The 27,357-nt window shown below is 30.9% G+C and overlaps 2 protein-coding genes and 2 long non-coding RNA genes across 7 annotated transcripts; 2 read left to right on the plus strand and 2 right to left on the minus strand.

The window, feature by feature from the left end:
* The first annotated feature begins 4,713 nt into the window (after positions 1-4,713).
* Positions 4,714-7,863, plus strand: LOC149986755 (uncharacterized). The gene is made up of 2 exons (XR_016499762.1): positions 4,714-6,149; positions 6,436-7,863. It is a non-coding gene; the product is annotated as an uncharacterized LOC149986755 (long non-coding RNA).
* Positions 7,626-10,861, minus strand: LOC112274526 (putative xyloglucan 6-xylosyltransferase 5). 2 transcript variants are annotated; one of them, XM_024504144.3, is made up of 3 exons: positions 10,715-10,861; positions 9,272-10,190; positions 7,626-8,638 (listed from the first exon to the last, which is right to left on the minus strand). In XM_024504144.3, exons 2-3 carry the CDS (start codon positions 10,182-10,184, stop codon positions 8,148-8,150), a joined length of 1,404 nt encoding a protein of 467 aa, XP_024359912.1. In that variant the 5' UTR covers positions 10,185-10,190; positions 10,715-10,861; the 3' UTR covers positions 7,626-8,147. The 2 variants fall into 2 exon arrangements, with proteins under 2 accessions (XP_024359912.1, XP_024359911.1); XM_024504143.3 differs by having other exon boundaries at positions 9,272-10,207.
* A 7,287-nt stretch (positions 10,862-18,148) lies between these two features.
* LOC112274068 (uncharacterized) lies at positions 18,149-20,106 on the minus strand. Of its 2 annotated transcripts, XM_024503227.3 has the most exons (5): positions 19,962-20,106; positions 19,698-19,795; positions 19,294-19,501; positions 18,901-19,156; positions 18,149-18,786 (listed from the first exon to the last, which is right to left on the minus strand). In XM_024503227.3, the coding sequence occupies exons 1-3, from the start codon at positions 20,104-20,106 to the stop codon at positions 19,382-19,384; spliced, it is 363 nt and encodes a 120-aa protein (XP_024358995.2). In that variant the 3' UTR covers positions 18,149-18,786; positions 18,901-19,156; positions 19,294-19,381. The 2 variants fall into 2 exon arrangements, with proteins under 2 accessions (XP_024358995.2, XP_090101985.1); XM_090245859.1 differs by lacking the exon at positions 18,901-19,156.
* LOC149986756 (uncharacterized) lies at positions 19,527-21,613 on the plus strand. 2 transcript variants are annotated; one of them, XR_016499873.1, is made up of 3 exons: positions 19,527-20,446; positions 20,553-20,801; positions 21,055-21,613. It is a non-coding gene; the product is annotated as an uncharacterized LOC149986756 (long non-coding RNA). The 2 variants fall into 2 exon arrangements; XR_016499872.1 differs by having other exon boundaries at positions 19,533-20,446; positions 20,544-20,801.
* The last annotated feature ends 5,744 nt before the right edge of the window (positions 21,614-27,357 follow it).

Raw genomic sequence — 27,357 nt, forward strand, 5'->3', positions numbered from 1 at the left:
GAATAGAGAACTTCATCCCTATTGGTCGAATACCATGCTCAATAGACTTTGAAGAGGCTGCCTGCAATCTTAATAAGGATTTTGGCAACTTCATGGAGGGCATTTGGAAATTAAAAGATAGCATTATAAAGTTTAGGTTTAAGTTACAATTCATCTATAAAAATTAGGGGATTTGGAGTTAGAATGTAGAAGTTATAGCCATTTGAAATTAAGGTATTAATTTAAGATATATTGTTACTCTTTTGAAGATATGAGGCATTTTATGGCAGCTTTTGAAGATCGGAAGGTGCGGCTGGAATAGAAATTTTAAGGCCTACATCTTTTAAGAAAGAATTGTTGCTTTTAAAATTCATATGAAGGAGTTATAGGGAGTTGAAGGTGGCACTTCTAAATCAAAGCTAGTAAGTGAGCGGTTTTGTTTATAGTAATGGTTGGAGCCATAAGTTAAGTTTTTAGATGAATTTTTAGTTAAAACTTTTTAAAAAATGTAACATTTTGTATTAAAAAGCTATAAATATAAATTTCGTTGTATTTGAGCTTATATTCTGTGAGATATAAAGAAAGTTATACATGGGTGTATAAAGTCAAGGCTTTAAAGTGGCTGTTAGGATTTTCAAGATATCTCAACAAATTTGTAATTAAAATTTATTATAAAAGTTAATAAGAATACATCAATATCTCATATAAAATTTGAGTTTGTTTAGATAGTCGGATTAGAAAATATGAGGTGTTGAAGTTTGGAAAAATTTCCACATAAGGATATACAAGGTTTTAGAGGATTTTATCATATTTTGGGTGTTATTGGTTACTCAAGGCTTATGTATTTGGTGTAATTGCTCAAAAAAGGAAATTTTATATATAAACATGATCTTTCTAATCTCAAGACTTGATTAAGTAATTGGTGACAACTAGGAGCCCAATACTTTCTTGAGGCAAATTCTCTCTACCTCGACAACATGTTTGGTATCACGACCTTAAAAGAGACTCTTTATGTTTGGTGATTTTATTAGAGGTAGGAACAACTTCTAATAATATTCTAAATATTTTATTTGAAAGAAGTTATAAAGTCCTCAATAACAATCAAATAACACGGTGTTCTTTTTGCCCTAGTATGCAATACTATCGATGGCTGAGAGGAGTTATCAACCATCTTCAAAGGGAACAAAGATCAGAGTATCTAGCAAATATAATTTACCGCATCTTAGATTTCTTCAACATATGAAGATTGCTCCTTATGGAACTTATCCCTAGAAGAGGAGATAATGTCACAAAAATAAATAGATACTCTATTAATACCTATATGATTAAGTAGAAATAGATAAAAATTAATAAAAATAAGTTAATTTTTTAATACCTTTACGAAAGCTTCTTAGAAGCTTTATAGATGTTGTTTTGTCTTTATATGTGTTTATAGTTGATTGGAAGGTTAGAAACTTGGTCAATAAATTAACTATGTGGCACACATCTAAAAAACTTACTTTGTAAGTTAAGATACGTGTTTTGTGAAGTCAACACGTTTTGGAGGTCTAATAGGACATTGCTACATAGCTCCTAGTTAAGAGTATATATGGAGGCAAGAATAAAGCCTTCTTCATTCTTATCAATGTCTTTTTAGTCCTTAGTCTTGTTTGAAGACTTTCTAGTCTTCTTATTTTTGGCAATAGCCATTTTAGTTCAATATTATATCTTTGAGTGATTTTTTAGTTTCTTTCAGTGACACAAGAATGTATTAAGGATTTTATTTCTTTGAAATTCATATCCTTGACAATAAATTTATTTTTATAATGTTTTCATTAATCTAGATTGCTAGCACCATAGTGTAGAGCAAAAATCTCATGTTGCTCTAAGTATAATATTTGGATACAAATTACCAAAATTTCACTATTATATCTCTCTCAATCTTTTAAAATATTACATTCTTTTTGGTTTAATTATTATTGACTTTAGTAGCATATGTGGTGCCAAAACTATTTATGCAATTACATTTGTCATTATCTTTTGTCATGACATAATTTATAATTTTTACTTCAGACTTTTTTTTGTGAAAATAGACTTTTCTTGTATATAAGTTTATTTTTTTTTCTAGTTTCTATATTTTTTTATGGTTTTATCTCTCAATTAACAATACAAATCCACTACCTTAAATTTTTTATATTTTTAATTTCTTTTACTTACAAATTTGATTACATTTTCAGATTAATAACTTAATAAATTAAATACATATATTTATTTATAAAATTATATTTTATATAAATATATATATTGAAATAAAATATTTATTTATAATTTTATTTTGAGATAAAATATTTTATTGAAATATATATATATATATTGAGATTTGATTGCTTTTTTTATTTATTCTTTAAAAGTATAAAAAAATAAATAATTCATTAATTAGTAATCATAAAAATTTTATATCAAATACAATAATAATATTTATTTTAAAATTAGCTTTTAATTTTCAATAATAAAATAATTTATAATTATTTTTAAAAAATTGATCCTTTTTAAATCAATTATTGCATTGAATTTATAATTTTTATTTTTCTTATTTCTAAAAACATTATTAATTATTTTTATAATATTTATTGTAATAAGGACTTTCTTATATCTTTTCTAGGTCACCAAGAAATAATTTAATATGTCTTAAAGAAATATTTACCAAAAAAAAATTTAAGAATTCAACTTGAATCTAGAATTATTTTTATATAATTATTCTTATATATATATATATATATATATATATATATATGTGTATATATATTTTCTGAATTATCTTCTATAATATAGAATGCATAAGAATCATTTCAATAATAAAATAATTAAAAAATTATTATTAATTTTTTAAAATTATAGAATCACTTTTAAGATTTTTATAGTCATATTCCTACTTTGTGTATCAAATCATGCATAGTATCTTTAAAATCTATAGTAATAACACCAACAATTAGCAATCACAAATCACATCTTTGTTAAATTTTAATGTTCACAATAATCAAAGTTTCTTCTTTAAATATAGAGCCTAATCCATTATAGATTTTATTGAATGTAATAACAAGCAAACAAAATCTTAGTGGTTGGTATTTTTTATCCTATGTACTTAAGTGGATCTTAACTTGTTATCATTAATCTTTTATTATTTTAACCTTATATATATATATATATATATATATATAAAGCTTTGTCATATATATACATGTATATATATATATATATATATATATATATTAGTAATAGAGACTTTTATTTTAGAATTTATTTATTAAATCAGAATATTGATGTGAAACATTAATTTTTTATTACAAAAAAATATCTATCAATATACAAAAATTAAATTTTATATGAAAAAATTTTAGTAAGATTTTTTTTAAGAGCTTATCTAATATGGATTTAAAATTTTATATTTTAACAACAAGTTCAAATGACTATTTATTTGAATTTGATATTAATTATTATTATTTTTTAATTATTATTATTTTGGCTTTTATATGCGTCATTAATAAAAATATATATATATATTATTTTTATTGTATTTTTTCATTTGATAATATTATATTTTATTGTGTTTTAATACTATAATCAGCAACAATTATTAATGCTTGTGCTTCTGCCTGTAATTGCAACAAATGGTGTCCAGTGATGGCAATCAAATTTCAAATTCATAGATAGAATATTAATATAATCATATATCAATTTTTTTCTAATTCAAAAAATATGTTTTAGTCAATCAAAAGTTATAAATATATCAAAAATCATAATAAATTTTATCTAAATTAAATAAAAGCTTTAAAATTTTCTTAGATTTAAAGCTATTAGGTTTTATACAAAGAAATTTTATATTAATTTTTAATTTTATTATATTTTATTTATTAAAATATAAATATATAAAATATTCTTGATAGTCATATGACACTATATAAGCTTTCAGAAGATTATAGAAGGTTTTAGAAGGTTCTAGAAATTTCTAAAGTGTAATAAAAATTACTATAAATATTATAAAAGTTTTTTAAAGTAATAAAAGGACTTTAAGACCAAAAAATATTTTTATGTCTATAAAGTAAAGGTAATTTGTAAATCATAGTAAAGAAATACTTTTACAAATTTCTTTACTTGAAAATTTATATACTTTATTATTATTATTATTATTATTATTAGATATATCTATAGGATATCATCAATGCCACCTTAATATTTTTAGTATCACTACAACTTGCCATGTGTTTGATATATTTCTTTATTTTATTTTATTTTATTCTTTTATTTTAATAAAAAAATATTTAATCAAATGGTTTGAAATATATTAAACAAAGGTTGAATTTGCTAGATAGAGGATTGTGGTGGTTGTAACAAAAATTGTGGTAGTAGTAGCAACATCCTATATATAATGACTATATTTTTATATATTTTTTAAATATGTATATATATATATATATATATATTAGTAATTAAGACAAGGTCTTAAAATAAACATTATTTTTTTAATAAGATAAATAATTAAACAAATCAAAGGCAATTTATTTTATAATTATGTTTTGAAAATATTCTTTGTTAAGAATATTTTCAGATGATTCGATTCTTACTTTCTACACATATTTATGTATATGATCTTCAATAACTTTTTAAGAAAACATTTTAACCATAAATTTTGAGATCCGTAATATATTTTTGGTAGTTTTTTTACTAACTTAGATGTTTTATGTTTTAGTTTAAAAATATAGTTAATAGTTATTTGTTACTATTTGTATTTACTGTGATATGTCTAAAATACTCATGTATAATAAAAACTTGTGATTATTGGTGTCACTGATGGATTTATCAAAACAAACCAAGATAATTTCTTATGCTTAATAATAAAAATATTAAAGGTTCTAAATATAGTAAATTCAACATATTGTGTTTTTAAATACAAGCAGAGAGATGACCATGTACATTACTGCCCCTAAAATAAAGTACTCAATTTAGTTGATTATTCAAGAAAATTTGAGTTTCTTGGATAATTTTTAATGTGTCAAAGCCAGGCACTGAAGATTATAACAACAATAAATCATGTTATTATTATTGTACCAAAACAATATGCCAATATAATTTTAAATTTTATGTTATCAATAAATTTTTAATAGTTATTTTTAAAAAATTATAAAAAAAAAAAGTTCAATAATACTAGATGTATGGGTTTAATAGAATCATTGTTACCAAATTGGGAAGACAAAACAATTCTGGGAAACATTGAGCTCAATGGTATTGATATGTGGTCTTTTTGTAAAATCACAATACTGACTTACAAAAGATAATAACAATTACAATCTGTCTTTACAATAAATTTCCTGTAGAAAATTCTCTATGTATCTTAGCCAGTAATATGAATATTACTAAAGAAAGATAAAAAGAAGAGCTCTATGATGTTGGCAAAATATTCATTAAATATAGTTTCAAGTATTTTAAATTAATCCAAGATAAATTGTGCCATTTTTTATTTTTTATTTTTAAAATCTAAACTGTTTTGTGTATTCGATTTGGTGTATAACAAACAAGTTCTTAAAAAAAAAAACCAGAGTTTTCAAAGTAAAGTAGTTGTTTCTCCATTTCATAAATAAGAAAATTCGTACATCATGCAGTCAATTATACATAAAAACAGAAAAATTGTCATTCAAATTTTTTCTACATTTCTTAAAACTTGAGAAACGATAATAAAATTAATTGTTAAAAAGAAAAACGCTGAAAACACTTCAACAAATTATGTTTTGTAGGTTCAATTATGATACGTACAGATTTGAATGACTTTCATTCAGATCTTTGTATTCCATTTAGACTTAACAGTATGAAAACTACTTGTGCTATTACACAATTCCAATTTCAAATCGTCACCCCAGCTCATCAATTGAAGGGGAAAACGTTGCTCCAGGACCAACACTGCAAGCAAAACCCTAAAACTAAACACAAGCAGTTTTAGGATTTCAAACTGTGGTCTAGAAGGGAGCAGTGGCGTGTGGATCTCAGAGATGAAAGGAAGAATGTGCCTATGTGCCGAATCACACTCTTCACTATCTCTTGCGAGAAATGGTGGCACGTCGTACCCAATTGTGACAAAATTTAAAGCTGTATTCGGAAATGTTTGTAGTCAATGCACTTATAAGGGTGTCATCTACCAGGTTTGAATAAATGATCACTTCACCCATCTGACTGGGACAGCATTCTAGAGTAGAATAATGCCATTTCTGTAGTAAGCTTGCAAAATCTGTGAGGATGAAGCGGAAAACGAGTGAAAAATGTGGAGTTTTTCTTCGTAGCAGGGCCCAGTTCATAAAGTTTTTTCAAGCAGTGAGACTGAACTCTATCACTTTGTTAGAGCATCTACATGACAACAAATTCCACAAGGGGTTGATTGGTAACACAATAACGTGAGTTTAAGTGTTCTTATCTCCTCTTTCAACGCAGGATCAAATACATCAATGCAGGTTTTCAGTAAACAAATCAGACGCGTAATCAGCCCTCAGGCTGTGAATTAAGTTGGGCTTCAACCAATGGCCCGCAACATATTGTAAATCAAACTTGTGCAACTTTGAGCTTAACCTGAGGCTCTACCTATGGGATCTACAAAACCCAGAGATGGTACTTGATCAATCAAATGTAGGAAAAGTACAAGCAAGGATGAGGTTGGTGGCAACATCCAAACCAATGTCTTGCATTGTTGAACTGTCCCTCTACCCACATGACACTGCAGTGCTGGACAAATGGTTCACTATAGTAATAAAATCGCTCCTCAGGCGCATCCCATATAGCTTTACCATGCACAAAAACACAACAAGGATGACTAATACCCAAGCTCTCGTTCTGTTTGATGTTTCCATCGACAACTGATTGCTCATGCGGAGAAGGATAATTCAGAGATCACAAGCTTCTGTTGCATTGTACATGCCCTTGGTTCTTTAAGTGTTTCTTAATGAGCCTAATGAGTCCACCTCTATCCTCCTGTTCGATGTTATCGTTTTTTGGGTGCATTAAGAGGTTTTGCAGTTACAGGTTGTGCCATTGAAGAGACGGCATGCTGTTCTGTGAAGGGGATGTTCTGTTTGGGAGGAGGTCAACGCGGGTGCTACTCTGACATCCACACTTTGGGGGCTTCAGCTGTGAAATGTTGAAATTGATTGTTTCACGGTCACGAGGTTCACTTAGTATGCCCTTAAAAACAACGTTGGCACAGATGGCAGCTTGCAGAAAACCAGAACTGACTGACTTGGATTTTGCATGATCTGGATTATCGCGGTGTGGTGGGACCACTTTGCAATTGCCGAGGAACTCCATGACCCAGCACGCTAGGAGACAAAGCCGGCACTGACGAAGAATCTCGTTGTCAGGTGCGAGTGCAGCGGAAACACTAGTAGGTAGCAGTGTTGCTGAAGTGACCTAATTCAGAAGCATCGTGTTGCAGATTGGATTAACCAGGCTAGATCATCCGCAGCTTGCAAGCTCCTCACAAGAGATTTTTTACTCATTCAGCTGCGGAACGATGAGGCGTGATGCCAACAACACTCAGATCTGCAAATCTTGACCAGAAGAAGTGGTTTTCGAAAGGTACTATTGTAAGCAAACACTGAAGTACTGGTTGAACCCAGTTGAAGCATGTCTTGGAAAAAGTGCTAAAATAGCCGGATTTCTTTACAAAACGAGAGCTCAAACACTTCTTAGCATCTAAATTGCTGCAAAGCCACAGGATGAGCTCCACATAGTCTTTGGATTCGGGACTTGAGTTATATAATATCCTTCTGTCATCATCTACAAACGTCCAAAAAGACAAACTACAACACAATCTTCGCTACCACTGTCAAACGGTCAGGAACATGGTAGACTAGGATGGTGGCCTCTCCAGCGCATGCAGAGAGACCTCAAATGCAAGCTTAAAAGCTTGTGAGAAGACGAGTACACGCCATTGTAAATTTGAAAGATGAAATGAAAGCTCACATTTACCTTCAGAATCTCCTCTCTGGATCATGGCAATGTAAAAAGTGAAATTATGTGAAGAGGTTTGACCAATGAAGGGGGTTTTGTATACTCGCTGTTCAGAAATCATTCATACTCTACTCGAGTGTGTCCATCTCACCAGGCTTCTCTTGAGTCACGGCCTGCTGAGATAATGCTCCTTGTAGATCCTAGGACTCTTCCTTCGAAATTGAGTGGGAAACAGTCTCCTTAGAGCGTCCCGAGGAGTTTGGCTGCAGCTTATATAATCCTAACGGGTTAACAGAGTCCCTGCGAATCTTCTGCGTTTTGAATGACCCAAGAGCTGTGTGAGTATAACCGTACTTCTCAAGCACCTGATTGTCTGCAAAATTGAAGGCACGCTCCATCTGTTTGAAACATTCGGCATTCTCTGGAGTCGCTCCTAGCTTGCAGGGCTTGCACCCTACAAAGTGGGTGACAAAAGGCCACCGATCGTCTCCATACCCAGGGTGATTCTTAGACATCATTTCTTCGTAGTTATACACCACATACTTCCAATAACCATGTAATAAAAACTCCCACTCAATGTATGTATTCGCCTTCCATTTGGGATCACCGAACAGGATAAGATAAACAAGGGCGGATTGGTCATCAGCCTCAAACACTGGTCGATCAACAAGCTTCGCAGTCAATAATTTTCCTGCAAAAAACGCACAAATGAAAATCAGAAGTCCGTGTAAGTGGATGTGGCAAAGAAAAAATTTAGCCATTAGCTAATTGGCTCAATGGCGGCGGCTGCACTAACAGACGCTACATGCTTCAACATATGATTTAAGAATTGGCATACTGAAACGATTTCAGAGAGAGATGAAGTATACTGGGTTAATTCGGTCTCCATGGAAGAACAACATTGAGAAACAATCGCTTCTAAACATAGCAAAACGACAGAGAAGATTGATTCTGACTATGACTGCACACCTTAGAAGCACCCATCCGTCAAGAATGCACATGACTATTGAGCAGAATAATATCGGCACCAGAAAAATATTGCTTCTAAGGACAAAATGCTCACATAATCTGGGCACTAAACCAAGTGTTACCACTAACACCTAATTTACGAAACAGGAAGAAAGGAAGCAACAAATTTAGAAAACAACTACTTCAGGTCAGAAGTAAGCACACACGGTTTTCACAGGCTTCAATGAAGTTCCTGGCTAAAGTATGGAAAAGGAGCCACAGCCAGGAGCTGCAGACAGAACAGGAGCCGACATTCAAACCGCGAAAGCACCAGAGAATGAAGAAGAGAAAACAAACCAAAACTACTAAACCGAACCTGCTTCAACTCTAGTGGGTCCTTCCGGTCCAAAGGGGGCCAACACATCGAGCAAATCCAACGACCACTGACAGTTTCTGAGGAAGAAACTGCCCGTATTCAAACCTATCCACCGCTGCTGCTCAAACAGCAGATTATGAAACCCGTGCACGATCAAGTTGCTCTTTCCGTACTTTTCCATGGGCATCTCGAAGGTCATGTCTGTGAAGATGGCATCGCTGTCCATCCACCATATCCACTCCACATCAGGGTGGTTCAACATCATCTTTCTCAAAAGCGGGAGCTTAGCCCAGAAAGAGCTCATTTCCTTCTCGAAAGTGGCCATGTTGTAGAAAAACTCGAGATCATGCAGACGAGCGTAATCAATCCTATTCTTCAAAAACTTCAGGTGGTAGAAGTCACCCATTGGGTTAGCGCAAGGGCTAGGCTGCGACCCCGAGACGAGCAGCATCTTGGGCCGGCCACTGACCGTCTTGTTCATGCCTGGATTCTGCGCGTTCCAAGTCTCCCGCTGTGAGTCCCAATCAGTGATTTTCTGGCCCAGGGTGTAAGGCGAAACCCCATCCCATTCTTCCTCTTTCACAAACTTGCTGGCAGTCACCTCATCGGGAATGGCTTCCTCTACCTGTGCTAGCACCCGCTCTCTCTGTGACATGATGATCTGCTCTCTCAAATCAATAACCTGCGGGCTGCTACCCCAGGTGAGCCCACCGGGACCCAACGTACCGCGAAGCACTAGAATAGTAATGAACCCGCACAGAATAGTGATCTTGAACGTGTTCACTGTCTTCACCACTTTGCGACCCTTGGGAGTGGTCAGAAAGCGGCTGGGATGATACGTGTGCAGTGCGGCCTTCATCTGGTCTTGCGACACTTGCCGCAGGAATGCGCCGTCCTTTATGTGACGAAACATTGTGCCCTGCGATGTTCAACGCACTGCGTAGGTCGTCACTCGCTGGAAGCTGCTCATAAACAGACCATCGTCTACAGGCCTTAAACCCTGCTCTAAAACAAGCTGCTTCACTCCAACGCTACAGCACAAACAATCTTAACAAAGCGCTGAACAATGCCGGATGGAATTGCAACACCAAAACTACTCCCATGGCAGCGTACACAAACCATCAGCTGGCCCCAGAGAACCAGCCAGACACGTCAGGGAAGTAGACACGGACAACACAGCACACAATGTACGACAGCTATGTCCTTGACTCTAGACACTATCGACAGTAACAATTGCTCAGATACCTCTCAAGTAAAGGAAATCATCCCTTGTGCATCAGACCAATCTTAGCAATTATCCACCCAAAACCAGTCCACTCACTCGACCATTCTAGGCTCCCGCATACACAGCCACGAAACCCACCCCTCGCAAGAACCTCTAACCCAATAGCACCACACAACGCGATACAATGCAAGTGTGAACTCCCCACAACGAGAGCATACCACCAAAGATCCAGAATGCACCGCAACCGAGAGCGTAGACTTCCAAAAAAAACAAAGAAGAAGAACCAGCTCCACCCCCTTTCGCAGCGACCAGCGGAGTCACAGTCGACTGTGGACAAGCCGTCGACAGTTTCTCCACCGAGCACTGTTTAAACCCACAACCCACGTTTGCTGGTCACAGACAGATTGCGCTGTACCCCGATCCCACGTCTGCAGGATCTCCACCGCATTATATATATATATATATATATATATATATATATCTTATAAAACTAAAGATATATCTTTCTCTATACATAGGTAGATAGAGAAATCAAACACCGTGCGACCAGGGTTGACACTGAGAAACCCACATGAAGTTGCATTCGAAGGGGTCAGAGTGAGCTTGATTTTTGTTCCTCCCTGCCACCTCCAGATCTCTAGCAATGACACACACACACACTACTACAGACAGACACTCACTCACTCACAAGCACGCCCGCACGCCCGCACGCCCACACTGCCGTCAATCTCTGCAGGAAAAACGAAGACAGTGAGTCTGCGTCGCTGCATCTGCCCAGTTTTTTTATTGGCCAAAATTAAAATTAAGTAACTTCTAGATTTCATCCAATCATATGATTTGAAAAATTCTTGCTTCTCTCTTTCTCCCTGAAGTATAAAGACATCTTAAGTAGGTATTATTAACTATTATTAATTTCGTATAGTGTAATATTATAAGAATTTATTTTATTTTATTTTATGTCTACTAAATTTTTATATCTATTCTCATTCTATATTTTTAACCATTTGTAATTTTTATTGCATAGTTCAATTACTGATCGTCACTTATCAAATTGTCATGTGTTTTTTTCAAAGTAGCTTTTTATAATATTTTATTATATTCAATTAGATCTTATTTCAAATTTGTCTTCTAATTTGTGAATCTTTGGATACCACATTTTCAAAAATAGAGATGCTATATTGAAAATATATTGTCCAAATACAAATCCCTTCTATATATATATATATATATATATATATATATTTTAAATTATACCAAATTTATTAACTCTACTTACAATAATATATTATCAACACATAGGATATTTAAAATTTATTCTTGCATATGAATAAGTAGAATAGTACTTATCACTAAATTTTATCCATTCTTAAAATCAAAGATTAAATATATCATATATATATATATATATATATATATATATATGCACATTGTAGTATTTTAGTAGTTAAATAGAACTACTATCTATGTTTGTGAATAAAAAAATAAGGATCCTATCACAATAATATGTTCTATGTTTTATAGAAATAATTTAGAGGTTTTATATTAATAAACTTAACTATCTTAGCATATATTTTTCTACTTCTATTCTTGTTTTTGGACCTCACTACTTACTTTTGGTTTGTTATAAGGACCCATTTAAAATCTGGTTATAACTTTCTTAGTACTATTAATTTTACTAACATCATCTTATGTCAAATAATTTATTATAAGTTGAAACTCCTTGTGTAAGACTTTGTCCATATATTTAGTCAGTAGAACTTTTATTACTTTTCTAAGGCAAATAATTCTTAATCCTTATTTAATTCAATATTTATTGCAAATTTATTAAATAAATTTAAATCTAGTTAAATATTCTGTACTTTCTTTTAACAACTTCTTTTCTATAGTTTTAATTTTTTTAATGGCTTACAAAGTACCTCCTTATCTGGAAGTTAGAAAAATACATAAAAGATAAAAATATAATATTAAAAATATGGCAATATCAAGTTATTGTAGATACCAAAAAATTAATTATATATATTTTTACATTTATATGTCTTTAATAATAAGTCAAATAGATTGTTTAATAAATTAGTAAATATATTTTTAGTTTATTATATATAATTAAATTAATTAGTTTATTTTGGTCCTAAAAGTTCTTATATATCATTAAGCTGATTTTTTTAATTATTTTATTCTTATAAGATCTTTACATATGATTTTTTTTGTCTCCACATCTAAGCTAGATGGTCCAATTTTTTTGACCTCATTGCTCTATTCTTCTAGAAATAATCTTATATACATAAAAAATTAATTCTTGTATATTATTTATTTTAGCTTAATTCTTGTTAGAGGATTGTGCTAATCTTATTAGGTTAGTTTTTCAAAAATCTTGGTTATTACTATTGAACATCAATTACTTAGACTTGAGAATAGAACTTATATGTGTTATTCAAGTAATAATCTCTATGTAACATGCTCTAGCCAAAAGATATTTTGTTGTTATTAATGCAATATCCATAGTATTTTATTTACACCTAATTCTTTCGGCATAGATCCCATTTTGTTTTTTGAGTAGTTATAGTAGTTTCTTCTACATAATTTTTTAATTATTAAGTTATTAAGTTAAGAAAAGAATAATTTGTTTATTCCTTATATGTTTTTATAACTCTTGCTCTTTATAACTTCTTGTACACAAAATGCATAAGATTTCATAAAAGACTATGTATCTAATTTTAATATAATATCAATATTTATTTATTTATTTATTTATTATATATCTAATCAACTTCTAAGCTATTTTAATCAAATTTTTGATAATGAAAAATCACTTGCAATATAAAAATCTATGGTCAAAGATGGCCTAGCCAAATATCTTATTACTTATTAAAGTGCATCACCTTCAAAAATTTGCAAACTAATAACTTACATTCAAGCATGGTTTTTCCCTACAACAAAATAATATATTCAACAATTTATATCATGAAATTCAATAAACTAAAAAATCAAAAATCAAAACTTCTAGGGATTGATTTATAGGCTTATATACCTATTCCTAGTATCTCTTGCTTTGATTAAAAAAATATATGTTGAAAAAGTTACCAAAGCATAACAAATTATAATAAAATCATAAGTCATAATAAAAAAAATTATTTCCAAGAGTTTTACAAGAAAATTCTGCTCATACAATATTATACCAAATAAATAATCAAAATTATTATTTTTTAAAAAATAAAAAATATGTATTTATATATATATATTAATATAAATATATATATATATTATATTTATATATTATATATTTATATTATATATTTATATAGAAAATAAAAAATAAAAAATCTTGTAGTTTTGATATTATAGAATGCTTATAATTTTTAAGATTTTCTTTCATTTATCATATATTTAATTTATTAATTTTTAATAATGTATAAATTATTTTAATATTTTAATTAATTTTTTACCTATTATATTATACCATTGTAAAGGTAATTAATTCTTCTTGAGTTTTTAATATAAATCAAACTTAATACTTTATTTTTATTTCATTTTAAGAGTAAAAAATTCATAAAATAAAAAATAAGTATTTTTTGAAAATTTGCTATTTTAATTCTAAACTTAAATATTTAATTATGTGTATATATATAATTTAGAATATAATTTTTTTACTTAATTACACAAAACTATTACATCCAAAATAAATTATTCTTTTATATAAATACTTGATTTTTTGAAAAACCATACAAAAATTATATCTAAAATTTCATCCAATAAGGCAAAAAAATCAATAAAAAAATAAGATATATTCTTTATTTTAATTCTTATCAATTTGATTAAAATTAAAAAATTAAAAAATTAAAAAAGTCGTTATAATTGAGGGACAAAGTGCAAAACAACAACTTCTAAATCTTTTGATTGGTTACAATCAAGAAACTTTAAGGTTTCAACCAATCAAAAAATATAAGAATTGTAACCTTCTCACCTTCTCCTCACGCTCTATAGTTTTGACCTTTTCACCTTCTTTTCTCCAAACTACGAATCAAATGATTCAGAGGCTGTGACCTTCTCATCTTCTCCCCACACCATATATATTAAAGGATTTAAAAACTGTGACCTCACCATCTCTCCAAACTATAGATCAAAGGATTTAAAAGTTGTGACCTTCTCGCTTTCTTTTCCTCAAACTATTGATCAAAGGATTTGAAAGTTGTGACCTTTTCACGTTCGTTTTTTCCAGACTATAAAGACCTCCATCCAGAGTCCACTCATTGCTTTCATGTTGCGCGTGTCCACTGACACCACATGACCAAGACCTGCAGATAAGCTCGGCCCGATCTGCACCTGCAATTCTCACTCACACCCTCCGGTCGGTGTCGTCGAATCAGACACTCGCAGATCTACATGTTCGGAACGCTTCTACAGTTTCGTACTTGTCTATTATGGCCAACATGTGCTCTCTGTAGGTGATTAAGATACCTCCGTATCTATACAGCGCTTGGAAACCTTGCTCCCCTTGTTTTCCACAGCTTTGCTGTGCGGTATCACCACTGGCGATGTCTAGGTTGTCATTTGTTTTCACTGCAAGAAGGGGACGTGACGAATGGCCATCCCGCGTCCTCGTCAATGAAAGTGGCTCTCCCAGTGTCAAAACCTCTTCATGGTTGCTGTCTGATGATACCTCCCAACCGCTTGATCTCACGTTCACGTCACCGAAGCTCCTGTAAACTCCGTTGCCTTGTCCAGAACAAACGAATTCGTCAACAGAATGTGCAAATTCCTTCGACCATGTCTGATTCTCCAAAAGCATTTGTCGTGAATCTTTTAAGGCATTCGTTGCCTGAAATTGAGATCAGTACTTCTTGCGACTGCGGTGGAAGAAACGACGCGCACATCACAATGGTTACGAAATCCGCTACGCTGTAAACTTCGAGAGGCATTGGCAGGTTGTGAATGGATTGCTGTGCTGCCACTCCAAAAAAACTTCAGTGAAGAAACATCGTGCAACAGTTTCAGGCTGTGTTTCGACATTTTCTACTGATTTTTTCCACGAAAAATTCGTGGCAATCGTGGATGCAACGCCAGGGGATTTCTCGATGTCCTCTGAATGATTGTTATTGGCGATGTGCTCTGAACGTTGCTACTTCCAGTTCTAACTGAAGCTTTCGCCCTTCAAATATATCTGACACAGTTGAGGAGTCGTAACATATGGATACATACTACACGATTAGAATCTCATTTCATCTCCATTTGTTTCTGAGTCTGGAACTTCAAATGTTTGGTGCTTTCGTGGAGAACACTACATTGATGCCAAATTATAGTTAAAAGCATGAATGAATCAAGCAGCACTGACGTTGCTGACCCAATTCAGACCGGAATCTGCTTCTCATCTGACGCTCAAATATATTATCTGTCGTCATTTTAACGACGGTGAAGATGAATTTTAACTCTACAAATTCGCAACAAAACCCACACCCAAATTATATACAAATTACTTCTTCATTACTGTTTATCATTGTAATTTATTATTATACCTACATATAAAAATAAAATAAAATAAAATAAAAATCTCATCAATTATCCTAAATTCTAACTTGATAAATTACAACTTCGTATGTTGATTACTGTCAACTTCTCCAAGTAGACTATTCTTTGTAGGAAGTTAAATTAGTTGACACATTACAATAGAAGGCAAAATAAACTTTCTAAAACATGACACTTAACAAACTATCTTCATATTTCTCTAATATGATAAAACTATTCACATATAAAATTTTAACATTTGTGAATAAATCATAAAATATATAATAAGAGTCATATCTACTTAGTGGATTATTTTTTATCAAGTTTATTTCTTATATTTTCTTAAGATAACAAGTATTAATATTTCTAAGTCATTGCCATGTTGTATATATTTTGTGTATTTTCTTCATATCTCTTTTAATAATCTTTTTTTTAATACAAGATTTTCTCTAAATATTATTTTTTATTTTTATTTTCCATGTATTATTTTTTTAATCAAAATGTTTCATAATAACCTTTCTCTCTCACACCCCCTTCTCTCTTATCATATGAGTTAAACTCTTTTTACTTTAGTAGATAATATATTTTTTAAATTAAAATTAAATTATTTTTTTGGAAAATTTTATAGAAGTGTTTTAATTTTATAATTAATAATATTTTTATAAATTGGAAATTATTTAATAAATAAAAAAACCAATATATCCAAAACCAAAAAATTAAATCTTAAAAACTTTCTAAAACTCTCATATGAAAAAATTTCATGTTACTTTTATGATCAAAGAATCCAAATTATTATAAAGACAAGCCAAGAATCTTAGCTTATTCTTTAAAAGTAACATGCAACTAGTAAGGATTATATTCAAAAAAAAAAAAAAAAAAAAAAAAAAAAACGATCAACAAAAAAATTCTAATTTTAAAGAATATAGTAGTTAAGATTCTAATTTTAAGGAAACTAGAATTACAATAGGATCTTTCAATTATTATTTAAAAAATAATTCTTCAAAAATAATGTTTTATGAATATTAAAAAAATAGCTAAAAAAAAATTTCCAAAAATTTCAATAATTATTATTCTAAACTAATTTGTATTATAGTCTTATTTATACATATTTATATTTTTAGAAAAAATAAATCAAATAAATAATTAATTAATTCAAATTTTAAAATAAATTCATATATTTTAATAATAATAGATGTATGTATGTGTGTGTATATATATATATATGTATATATATATATATATATATATATATTTAGAAAGAGAGAGAGAGATTGATAGCTCACAATCAGTCATTTAAAGTATCCAATTTTATCTAAAATTTTATCTATTTTCATATTTTACAACTATGTTGTAAAAATATAAACTATGTTTTTTTCCTAATTTTTGGATATCATTTAAAATCTTAATATAAAATTATATAACAAGGTTACAAGATATTTTAATATATATAAATATATATATATATATATATATATATAGTATTTTAATAGTAAGTTATTTTTATGGATTAATCAATATCTGTACATTTATTTTCTTTATAAAATAAATAAATTGACTTATCATTTTAACATATTTGTATCATGAAAAACGACGATTTAAATTTCTTCTTTGATTTCCATCTTTTAAAGAAACGAAATTTAATTTTTAAAAAAATAATGAAATTTTACATAAATAATTTGTAATTATACATTTAAAAGTTTTAATATCAAAATTTGTTATAAAAACCATCATTTCAACATAGTATTTTATATATGTATACCAATATGTGAAGGCCTGATAATAAAATAAATCTATAATATATGCACTAATTCTTAATAAATACGTCACAAAAAATTAACATTGTTAAGAAACAAAAACATTGCAATTATTAAAGTAATGATAATTTGTGTTGATACAAGTGAATTTACATCATCTGTCTTCACATTATTTTTATTTTTTTTCAAATTTTATAATATTTTTGTTAATATTTTAGTATATTTTACAACCTTAATGGTTATTCAAAAAAAAAATACTGCTCTTTAGGTTTTATTTTATTTTTATATTAAGTGTTCAATACCAACATTTGACCCAAACTTGTATGCAAAAAAACAAATATTTCTTATCATTTTTTAACCAAAATAACTCAATTAAGAAACTGTTATTTCCAATGAAACTATCAATAAAATTAATTATACCTATGTTGATCATCTTTTTAACAATAATTGAGACTAAAAACCAAGCATAGATCTAGGATCTACTTGGAAGGAGGGCTAAATTAACTATTGGTAAAGTCTTCATTTATACAATTATAATATTAAACCCTATAAAGATAAATTTCTTTGGAATATTACCTTGATTTTTTTTTTTTTCACTTGCAACCTTATTGTCATATATTACTGGAATTTCTACCTTAATAACATGTATTAGTACCATTTCCACATCTGCTAAGAACCCAGCTTTCAGTCGTCGTCGCCGTCGCCGTCGCCTTCGTTGCTTTGATGTTTCTTCTTCGTCGTCTTGTTCATCTCCGTCGACTACTTCGTCATCGTCGTCACTCGAGTGGGGGTGAGTTTGTGGGAAGAGTGTCGGCACTGGAACATCGTTTCATGCACGAAACTCACGTTCATTTGCACTGATAGCAGGGTTGGAAGATGCCAAAGATTTTCACATGATCAACAATGTTTTCTAAGCTTGCCCAAGCACCGAACCCAACTCCCAGAATTGCGATGGTGACGACCACCACACAGTTCAGGGTCATCATGCCCCACCAACCCAGGGCTCTCCGGTTCTTCCCCGGTTGCTCCGCCGCATTCTGCAAACGTGGGCAGAAACTCTCATTAGCAAACGATGCTGGTTTGATTGTAAGTCTACGAGGTTGGAATGACATGTGATCGATCATGTGACTGCAAAGTCTAAGAGAATGAACCTCGGGTGCGGTAGGGTTCCAGAATGTGTTGTTGTAGACGTTGCAAGGGATGATGAACACCGAGAAGCTCATGAAAAGGGATCCAATGACGGAGTTCAACGGACCGAAAAAAAGGGAACATGAGAGCTAGCAACCACAACAAGCAGCCTAGCGGTAGTCGGACAATCACTCGCTTGAGGCAATGGGACTGGTGCACGCTAAGATACTTTTCCTACATAAAATTCAGCGGCATGATGTAGAGCCCGTATGCAACAGCCTGGTAAGAATTGAACAGATCCTTTGGGGTTAGGGGAGTTCACATCATTGCCGTGCTCACATAGCAGTGGTGAAGATTTCAGCATGGTTTTCTGAAAAGTTCCAAGTCATTGGTTTTCGTGAGTGGGTCATTTATACCTGGTGTACGATCATGAAGATGAGAGCAGTGTCGCTAGCGCTTGTGTCTGGCAACAGAGCTAAGGCGTTGTTCTCGTGGAGAAGCTCGTCACCGAAAGACCAGTAGAGGGCGTTTCAATGTGGGATTGTGATGAACAGCACATAAAACGTGCAAGCCAGGTACACGTACTTGTATTTTACAGGTCTCCACATGGCGTGCATGATCTCTCTGCACAACGATATTGCAAATATCATATTAAACTTCTATCTTCAATATGGTGTGCAGATAGACTCATATAATACCAACATTCCAGTCAGCTTTTTAGCAAGCTCCAAGCACTTCCCAGCTCTTTGTCAAAGTGCTGTAGAAGATAATGGTGTGACAATTCAAGTAAGGGTCTAGGTTCGGAAGTGAATTGACCTACATTGTGACAGCGTGCCCTCCAGTTCCGAACAATATATTGGTAGTGCCTATGAAGAAGGATTGCATATTTATGGGAGCTGAATACGTCACGCCAGGACTCTACAAACAATCCAGTTCAAAGAGAACCGTTTAACTGTGGCAAGAGTACTGGAAATTGAGAACTCTAAATCAAAAGGATTACACGGTATGGATCTTTTAAAGATGTAAAGTGTGATTCTATCGCATGACTAAGACCTGCAAGGATTGCACTGGTTAAAAGACATACCCGTCCTCTGATTATGGCGGAGCTCAACATGTACCATGAAGTGTAGGTGGTGGTCAATACACCTAGGAATGAAAAGATGCGGAAGTTGAGGATCGTTGGTAGTAGGTCCACAGTGAGAGAGAGCCCCCCGAAGATCAGCGCCCATGTTCTCTTGTTCAGTTGAGGATTGAGGTAGTATGCGTTACGGCAGCAATTATCGCAAAATCCTCGATGAGAAAAATCACCAAGTCGTCAACGATTTCAATTATCTCGATTACCTACGATCCTACGATTCTGAAAGAGTAGAGTAGAATTTTGACTGAATGAAGCGCGGATGTTCAAGGGTAACGAACCTTGAGCAGGCTATTATCTGGATCACTGCTACAGCTCCCACAGTGACGACGTTGAAGAAAAGGGATATGTACATCGCCCACTTCCCAACGAGCGCACCCAAGACTTCATGGTACTATTTTTCATACCAACAGCAGTACACTTTCAGAAAACAGGTACCATTCTTACTCGTTCACGAATTTAACATTCGAGCTCGTCTTTAACGAAGTAATGCAGAGCTGCAGTGTCAAATCACTGCACTCCTGTGTGAAGTCTTTGCAGGGAGATGTATGAAGGAAGTGATTGCACAAGGCAGTGGAGAGACAGCTTTGATAAGAATATCAAATTCCAGCACCACAACCTCTACACCATCAGGCTGTGATGCTAGCTGAATCAACTCGGAGGACTATACACCCTGGAAAATACTTGCACACTTCAACACCTTAGAAGCGCGACACATAGGAATCCGTGTATCCTTGCAAGCAGGGCGCATTCGGGAGAAGCGGTACTTGGATGTGAAAATGGAGTGAGGTGAGGTGGCATTTATAAGGGAAAGTTTCGATGCTTGGGAGGGTGGGCGTGGATTGGGAGTTCATGAATCCAGATCACTAAGAAACTTAGACTTGCTTTGTTCAAATTCTCCACTCCTGTTCCTTTCCTTAGTGGACTCAAATGGTTCTGTGCACGAATGGCAACAGTCAAATTTCTAATCTCTCTACTGAGACTCTTATCTTCCTCATTGCTACGAAGGTTCTTGAGTAAGATTGTGGAATTAATTGGACAGATGTTGAGATGCGCTTCAATTGTCAGCCAGCTTCATTCCTGCATCAAAAAATTGCCATAAGAACAAAATGAGAGAGTCATGACTCAGCCTAGCTATGGTAACTTGACAAGCGGAGACAAGAAGGATATGAAAAAGAGACCATCAGATATGCGATTCAGAAGCTGGAGACTGAGGACATGAGTCTCGCTGGAAAGAAATTGAAAAGAAAGAAAAACTACAACAAAAACAAAAATGTGAAGTAAAGCTCCAAACATAGGTTACAGAGGAGGGGCGAATGCAAATTAGCCTGCTAACTAGGATGTTGTTCAACTAATCATCAACCATGGATAACACCAATGCGAGCAAATAGGTTGTAATTTGTTGCAATTGGTGGTTACTCAACATGTCAGTTATAGTTTAGCAGCTCGCTTTGACATTTTTTCTGCAACTACCACTACAGTTGTGATGTGGATATATAAAGTTCATAGAACTCTTGTAGTGGCTTTATGTTGTGGGCCCATGGTAAAAGGGTGCAGTTTATTGATGCACACCTAGTAAAACTGCTCGGGAATTCTTGTTCTCCACATGAGATAAGCTATGCAAGAGCTTGGATTGTGTAGCCAAGCTCTGGAGCCCATGCACACACATAACGCCGTAGAAAATATGCGAAAATTCAATAGTGATCACAATGGCAATTTCGTCAGGTATTTCGAGTACCCAATCTGTCGCATGAAGTGTCGTTGAATCAATTCTGTAAGCCTGCTGTTAGTTCTGAAGGCTTCACGTCTAGTAGGTCTGGGTAGTGACCCGCGAGAGAGAATGCTGCGCTTGCAGGCTCGCAGCAATCACGTTACAGAAAGACTGGACCAACTAAAGTTACCACTTGTCACAGACAACTTTTGACAAGATCTCCACTTGTTTCAGTCAGTTTTGTGGCCCGTTATGAAAATATCTCCAGTAACTAGGAAAAATTCCCAATTATGTTATGCAAAAAATAATGGATGAATCGATGTGCTAAAGTGATTAAATCAAGTAGCCTGTGAAAGTGCCACAACAATATTGGCAAAATTTGCGTGTCATTACCCATTGATACTGTTAACGGCTTCCGCAGCTCACCATAATTAATCTTTGCCAACTCAAGTCCAGAGAGTGAACTTTTGATGTCTATGTTACTTCTACGTGACGCAAGATTTCTTTAACACTTGAGAATATTCTTGTAAAATAGTACCTAAAATCCTCAGCATCGCCTGCTCTGTGGCAGATGGACGGAGAGTTGCAGCACGGTGGGGATCGCCGTTGGGAGACAAAAAAAAACTTTAACCACACCCACCTCATCAGTATTCCATCTTATGGATTGTGGACATACACGGACTGAAACCGTAGTTCCTCCATGAAAGGACAAAAAAATCAGTCCCGCAGCCCAGCAATGAGATACACACACACACACACACACTCTCTGAAGGGCCAAACGAGAGGAACATGTAGGAGAGCGAGAAATCTCGAAAAGGAGCACCGGGTGAGAGATCCACTACGCCTCTTGCATGGCACCAAGCAACACCTATGACACGATGGGGAATGTTCTCGCATGAGGCGAATGACTGCAGGGCCAGCCAGACTTCCAACGTAGTCAAATCCCCCTCCCTCCTCCGCGTATATGGGGGGGATATGTGGTGTAATCTGTGCGATGTTCGGGTTGGTCTCATCTCCGAAAGAGCAAGTACTACGTTGCCGTGCTACGAGGATACGATCTCACGGCCACGCTTCACCAACCCCCCCCCCCCCCCCAAGGCAAACTTGGTCGGTGAGCCAAGCTCGCCGGCCTCCATGCCTCCGCCATCTGATGGCTCCTTCCTTCCTGCTTTCGTAATCGTAATCGCCCTTGGGTACGGTATTGGGTATTTGGTATCGTATTTTCCTTTGGTATATAGTATTCGGTGTTTCGTATCGTATATGTTGCTTCGATGTGTCATGGAGACCTTGTGGAAAGTGTTTTGTGCCGGTTTAGTAGAGAAATTGTTTGTTGTGAGTTTGGTGGTTTGAGTTAAACTGTGTTGTTTAGTGGACTTGGTGGGAGTTGGTGAGTGTGATTTTGTATAGGGTGTTTTTCGTTTTGATTGTGTAGTGGCAGTTCTTTTAGTGTGTAAACTTGTCTATGATTAGTGCAAGAATGGTTGGTGTTACGACTTTCTATAGTTGTGTGGATACATTAATAGTTTCTTTGATGTTTCAAATAAGTTTTATTAAAAATTTTAAAAAATAAAATGGAATTGACAAGATTGCTGGTTTAAATCCAAGTTGCAAAATTACAATCACACTTGATACAGTTTTGTACAAAGTTTATTCTAGTAGTGTCAATTTTTGTGTTTTATATGGATATGTTTTTTTTAATTTTACATAATAGTAACACTGATAATAATTTTATATCTTTATTAAGTTTAGATAACACAAGATTTATGAAATTTTATTAGATATTATCATAATTATAGTTTATTTTTGTTAAGAAATAAACAAAGTTAAAAAAAAAAAAAAATCTTAGTGTAATTTTTTTAATATAATTTATTTACTATTTCCTCAAATTTATATATGTATTTTAATTTTTTAAATTTAATTAAAAATAAAAAAATTAAATGATAAAATTAAAAATTAAAATATCTAATTTAAGTTGTAATGAAAAATACTGTTTATCAACTACATTATAGATCCATTTTCAGGTGAGTATATATATATATATATATATTTAAAAATTAATTAATTAAATTATTTAAAAAAATTTTAAAATAATAATACATTTAACTATAAGTCTAATACAAATTTCAAATTTTAACTTCTTTTATTTTGAGATTGATTTAGTTTTAATAATAAAAAAATATAAAAAAAAAACTAAACTAAACTAAACTAAACTAAAAAAAACAAAAAAATAAACCAACAGTTTTTTATTTTATTTTATTTTATACATTGTGATTAATTTTTTTTAAGTATACAATCACAAAATTTCGTGCAATTTAATCTTAAAGACAAATATTCAAGTAAATTAAATTTAATATGTAAAAATACTTTATATGGATTACAAGACTCAAAAAAAATTAAACTTGAATATTTATGTAAGTTATTTCTTTGACTTAATCTTCTTATATATATAATTTTAGTTAAATTAATTTTACATCATTAATTTAAATTAATCTAATATCATTATTTTATGCATATGGTATGAATTAATCTTTAAAATTATAATATAAATAGATAAATAACTATTAGATAATTTCATAAAAATAAAACTAAATAGATTTTTAAAATATTTAAAAGAAAAAATTAGGCAAATAATTTTAGCATAATAAGTACAACAAGAATTCTTCCAATAAAAAATTTATTTTTTTAGAATATGTATATGTACATATATATAATTTTTTTAACTAATTAAAACTTTATAATTTTTTTTTTTTTTTTTTTTTTTTGTCATAGTATCATAGTCTTGTATAATGTGAATTCTTGCTTGAGAATGCACCAAGCACCTAGCCATGGAAGTTAAATAGAAAATGTAAGACAAGGTCCTAGTAAGTCTAATAGAATCTTGAATAATTTCTAATTAAATCTTTACAAACATAATCAAACTTTAACCAAATTTAAAATAAATTAAAACAAATTACTAAAAAATATTAAAAAATCACAATTTAATCTAAGAATAATAATAATAAAATCCTAAAAAAATATTAAAAATAAAATTCTTGATAAAATAATAAAGAATTTAAAAGAAATTCTAAGAAAATTCTTAAATTTCTTAATTAAATCTTAATTATATCTTAACTAAATCTCAATGAACTTTAATGAAATCCTAAAGAAATCTAAGAAAACCTTTAGTAAATCCCAACCTTTTGATGTAGCTATTTTATAATCATAATATCTAATAATTAAACTTTTGATCTCAACTAAAATTTTACACACAATTCAATCTCAAAGAAAATAACAAACATATAAATTTTGAAGGAAATTAAACACACCAATTGAGAGAAAATGCTCCTAAAACTCTTGGATATTAGTCATTTTTCTTCTCTAACCTAGATACTAATTTTTAAGCAAATATCTCTCTTTTTAAATTTTTTAACTGGTTTACAAATTAACAAAAGTGTAGATATCTAAGTTGAAAATTCTTTCATAATATTTTACTTCAATTTAACTAGTAGAATTTTTAGGATTACAAAAACCCTCATTAATCCTAAAATTCAAATATCTATGAAATATAATCCAATGAAACTTCTATATCATTCAATCTAATCATTAGATTAAACTCATATTTCTAAAGCATATTTAAAACAAATACAATAACAAACATACAAAATTTTATCTTTGAATTTGCTACAACACTAAAAAATTCTTTGAATATATAAACCTCTTTTTATTTCTAAAACTTTCAAAGCTCTAAATATATTTTTTACTTTGAAAAATTATAAAATATTCAATAATACTTTAAATCACTTAAAAATATTGCTTTAATAATCTTACTAAAATCTTTTCTTTAATTGTATTCTTTGATCAACAAAAAAACCTTGGAATTTCCATAAGTGTGTAATTTTGTGCCTTAGAATCTAACTTCAATCCCAAATAACAAATAGGCCTCTTAAGATATCAATTTTTGGTATTTTAAGATAATTTTTGCTAAAATCAATTTTAAATTTTTTTTTAAAGTTGTTTGTATAATTTATTTTCTTAATATATATGTATTTTTTCTAATCAATGGTTTTATAAGGTAAGTAGAAGTCTTTTGATAGAAAGGTAATATTAACACTAAATTTTTTATTACCTTCCTATTATTTATCCATATTTTGCTACTATAGTTTTTTATTAGGCTCTTTTATAATAAAATCCATATTTTTATCTTTTAACATATAATTATGTTACCATACAATAATAGACATCCATATTTATTTTAATAATTATTTAAATAACATAATAATATAGAAATATATAAAAGTAAATAAATTTAATAATATCTTATGGATAAGCTTTTTGAAAGCTTCATTAATATAGCTTTGATTTTATGTGTATCTATAAATGATTGATGGGTTAAAAACTTGGCCAACAAGTTGACTACGTCTTGCACATATTGATGACTTGTAGTACAAGTTGGATATGTGGTGTACATATAGAAAACTTATCTTATAAGATAGACATGTGTCCTATAATTAGATATGTGTTGGAGGCCTTATAGAATGTTGCCACCTGGTTCTTAGTTAAATAATATACATAGAGACAAAAGTGAGGCCTTCCTATCTCTTGTCAATTCTTTTCTTGCTTCTAGTCTAGTTTCAAGAGTTTCTAGTCTTTTTATCTTTTAATAATAGACATTGTAGTTTCTTTTTTAATATACATATTTACTTATTTCTTATTTGTCTTTTTTTTTAGAAAACATCTCACTTGTTTATTTGCATTTGTTTAATTCTTATCCTTAATAAAAGAGTATATTTTTTATTGTGAAGAATGTAGGAATGTTTTTGATATTTTAAGCTACTTGAGGGATATATATGAATTTTTTCTATTTTTTATTAATTTATGTAAATAAAGTTAATATTAGATTTTTTAAATTAATATAAATTATTAAATTTTTAATTAAATTTATGATTATACAATCAAGTTCATTGGTTGTCTTTTTTATTTTTTATTTAAATATGAAATTATATCTTAAAACCTAAATATTTTAAAAATAATCTAAATAATAATTTAAAGAATGCAATTAGAAGTAAAAATAAAATAAAAAATAAATAAATAAAATAAGAAAAAATTATTTTATTTTGAAGCAACTTCTACTACAACATGTTGTAAGTTCTACTAAAATATGTGTTTATTAAATTATCAATTACTCTAATTATTAAAGAATTCAAAAAATACATATTTTAAACTTAAAAAATAAAATACTTGGTATATAAAGACCTAAATCTACAAAATAAATAATATGTTGATAAGATGTAATTGTCAATTTATTCAAATTATAACTATGAAATTCTTAACCTTATTTGATGGATGTTAATCTTGTTGTATATTTGTTAGTACAAAAATCATAACATCTAATATTTCAAAATTTTAAAAGAACAAACAAACAAACAAATCAAATCAAATCAAATCAAAATAAGATCCTTGTACCACATTGATAGCTTTAGAAATTAAAAAAATACAAGTAAAAATAGTTAATAAGCATGGTACTTAATAAAAAAAATTAAAATGAAAGTATTATTCTTTATGATAATAATAGCAGCCTCTTCAATTGTTGCAATGCCCTAGATCATTACTTTTTTATCTCACTTCTTTAATATGTATATATTCACACACACACAT

The sequence above is a fragment of the Physcomitrium patens genome, chromosome 21 (genome assembly GCF_059467195.1).
Source record: "Physcomitrium patens ecotype Gransden chromosome 21, ASM5946719v1, whole genome shotgun sequence".
Lineage (NCBI taxonomy): Eukaryota > Viridiplantae > Streptophyta > Bryopsida > Funariales > Funariaceae > Physcomitrium > Physcomitrium patens.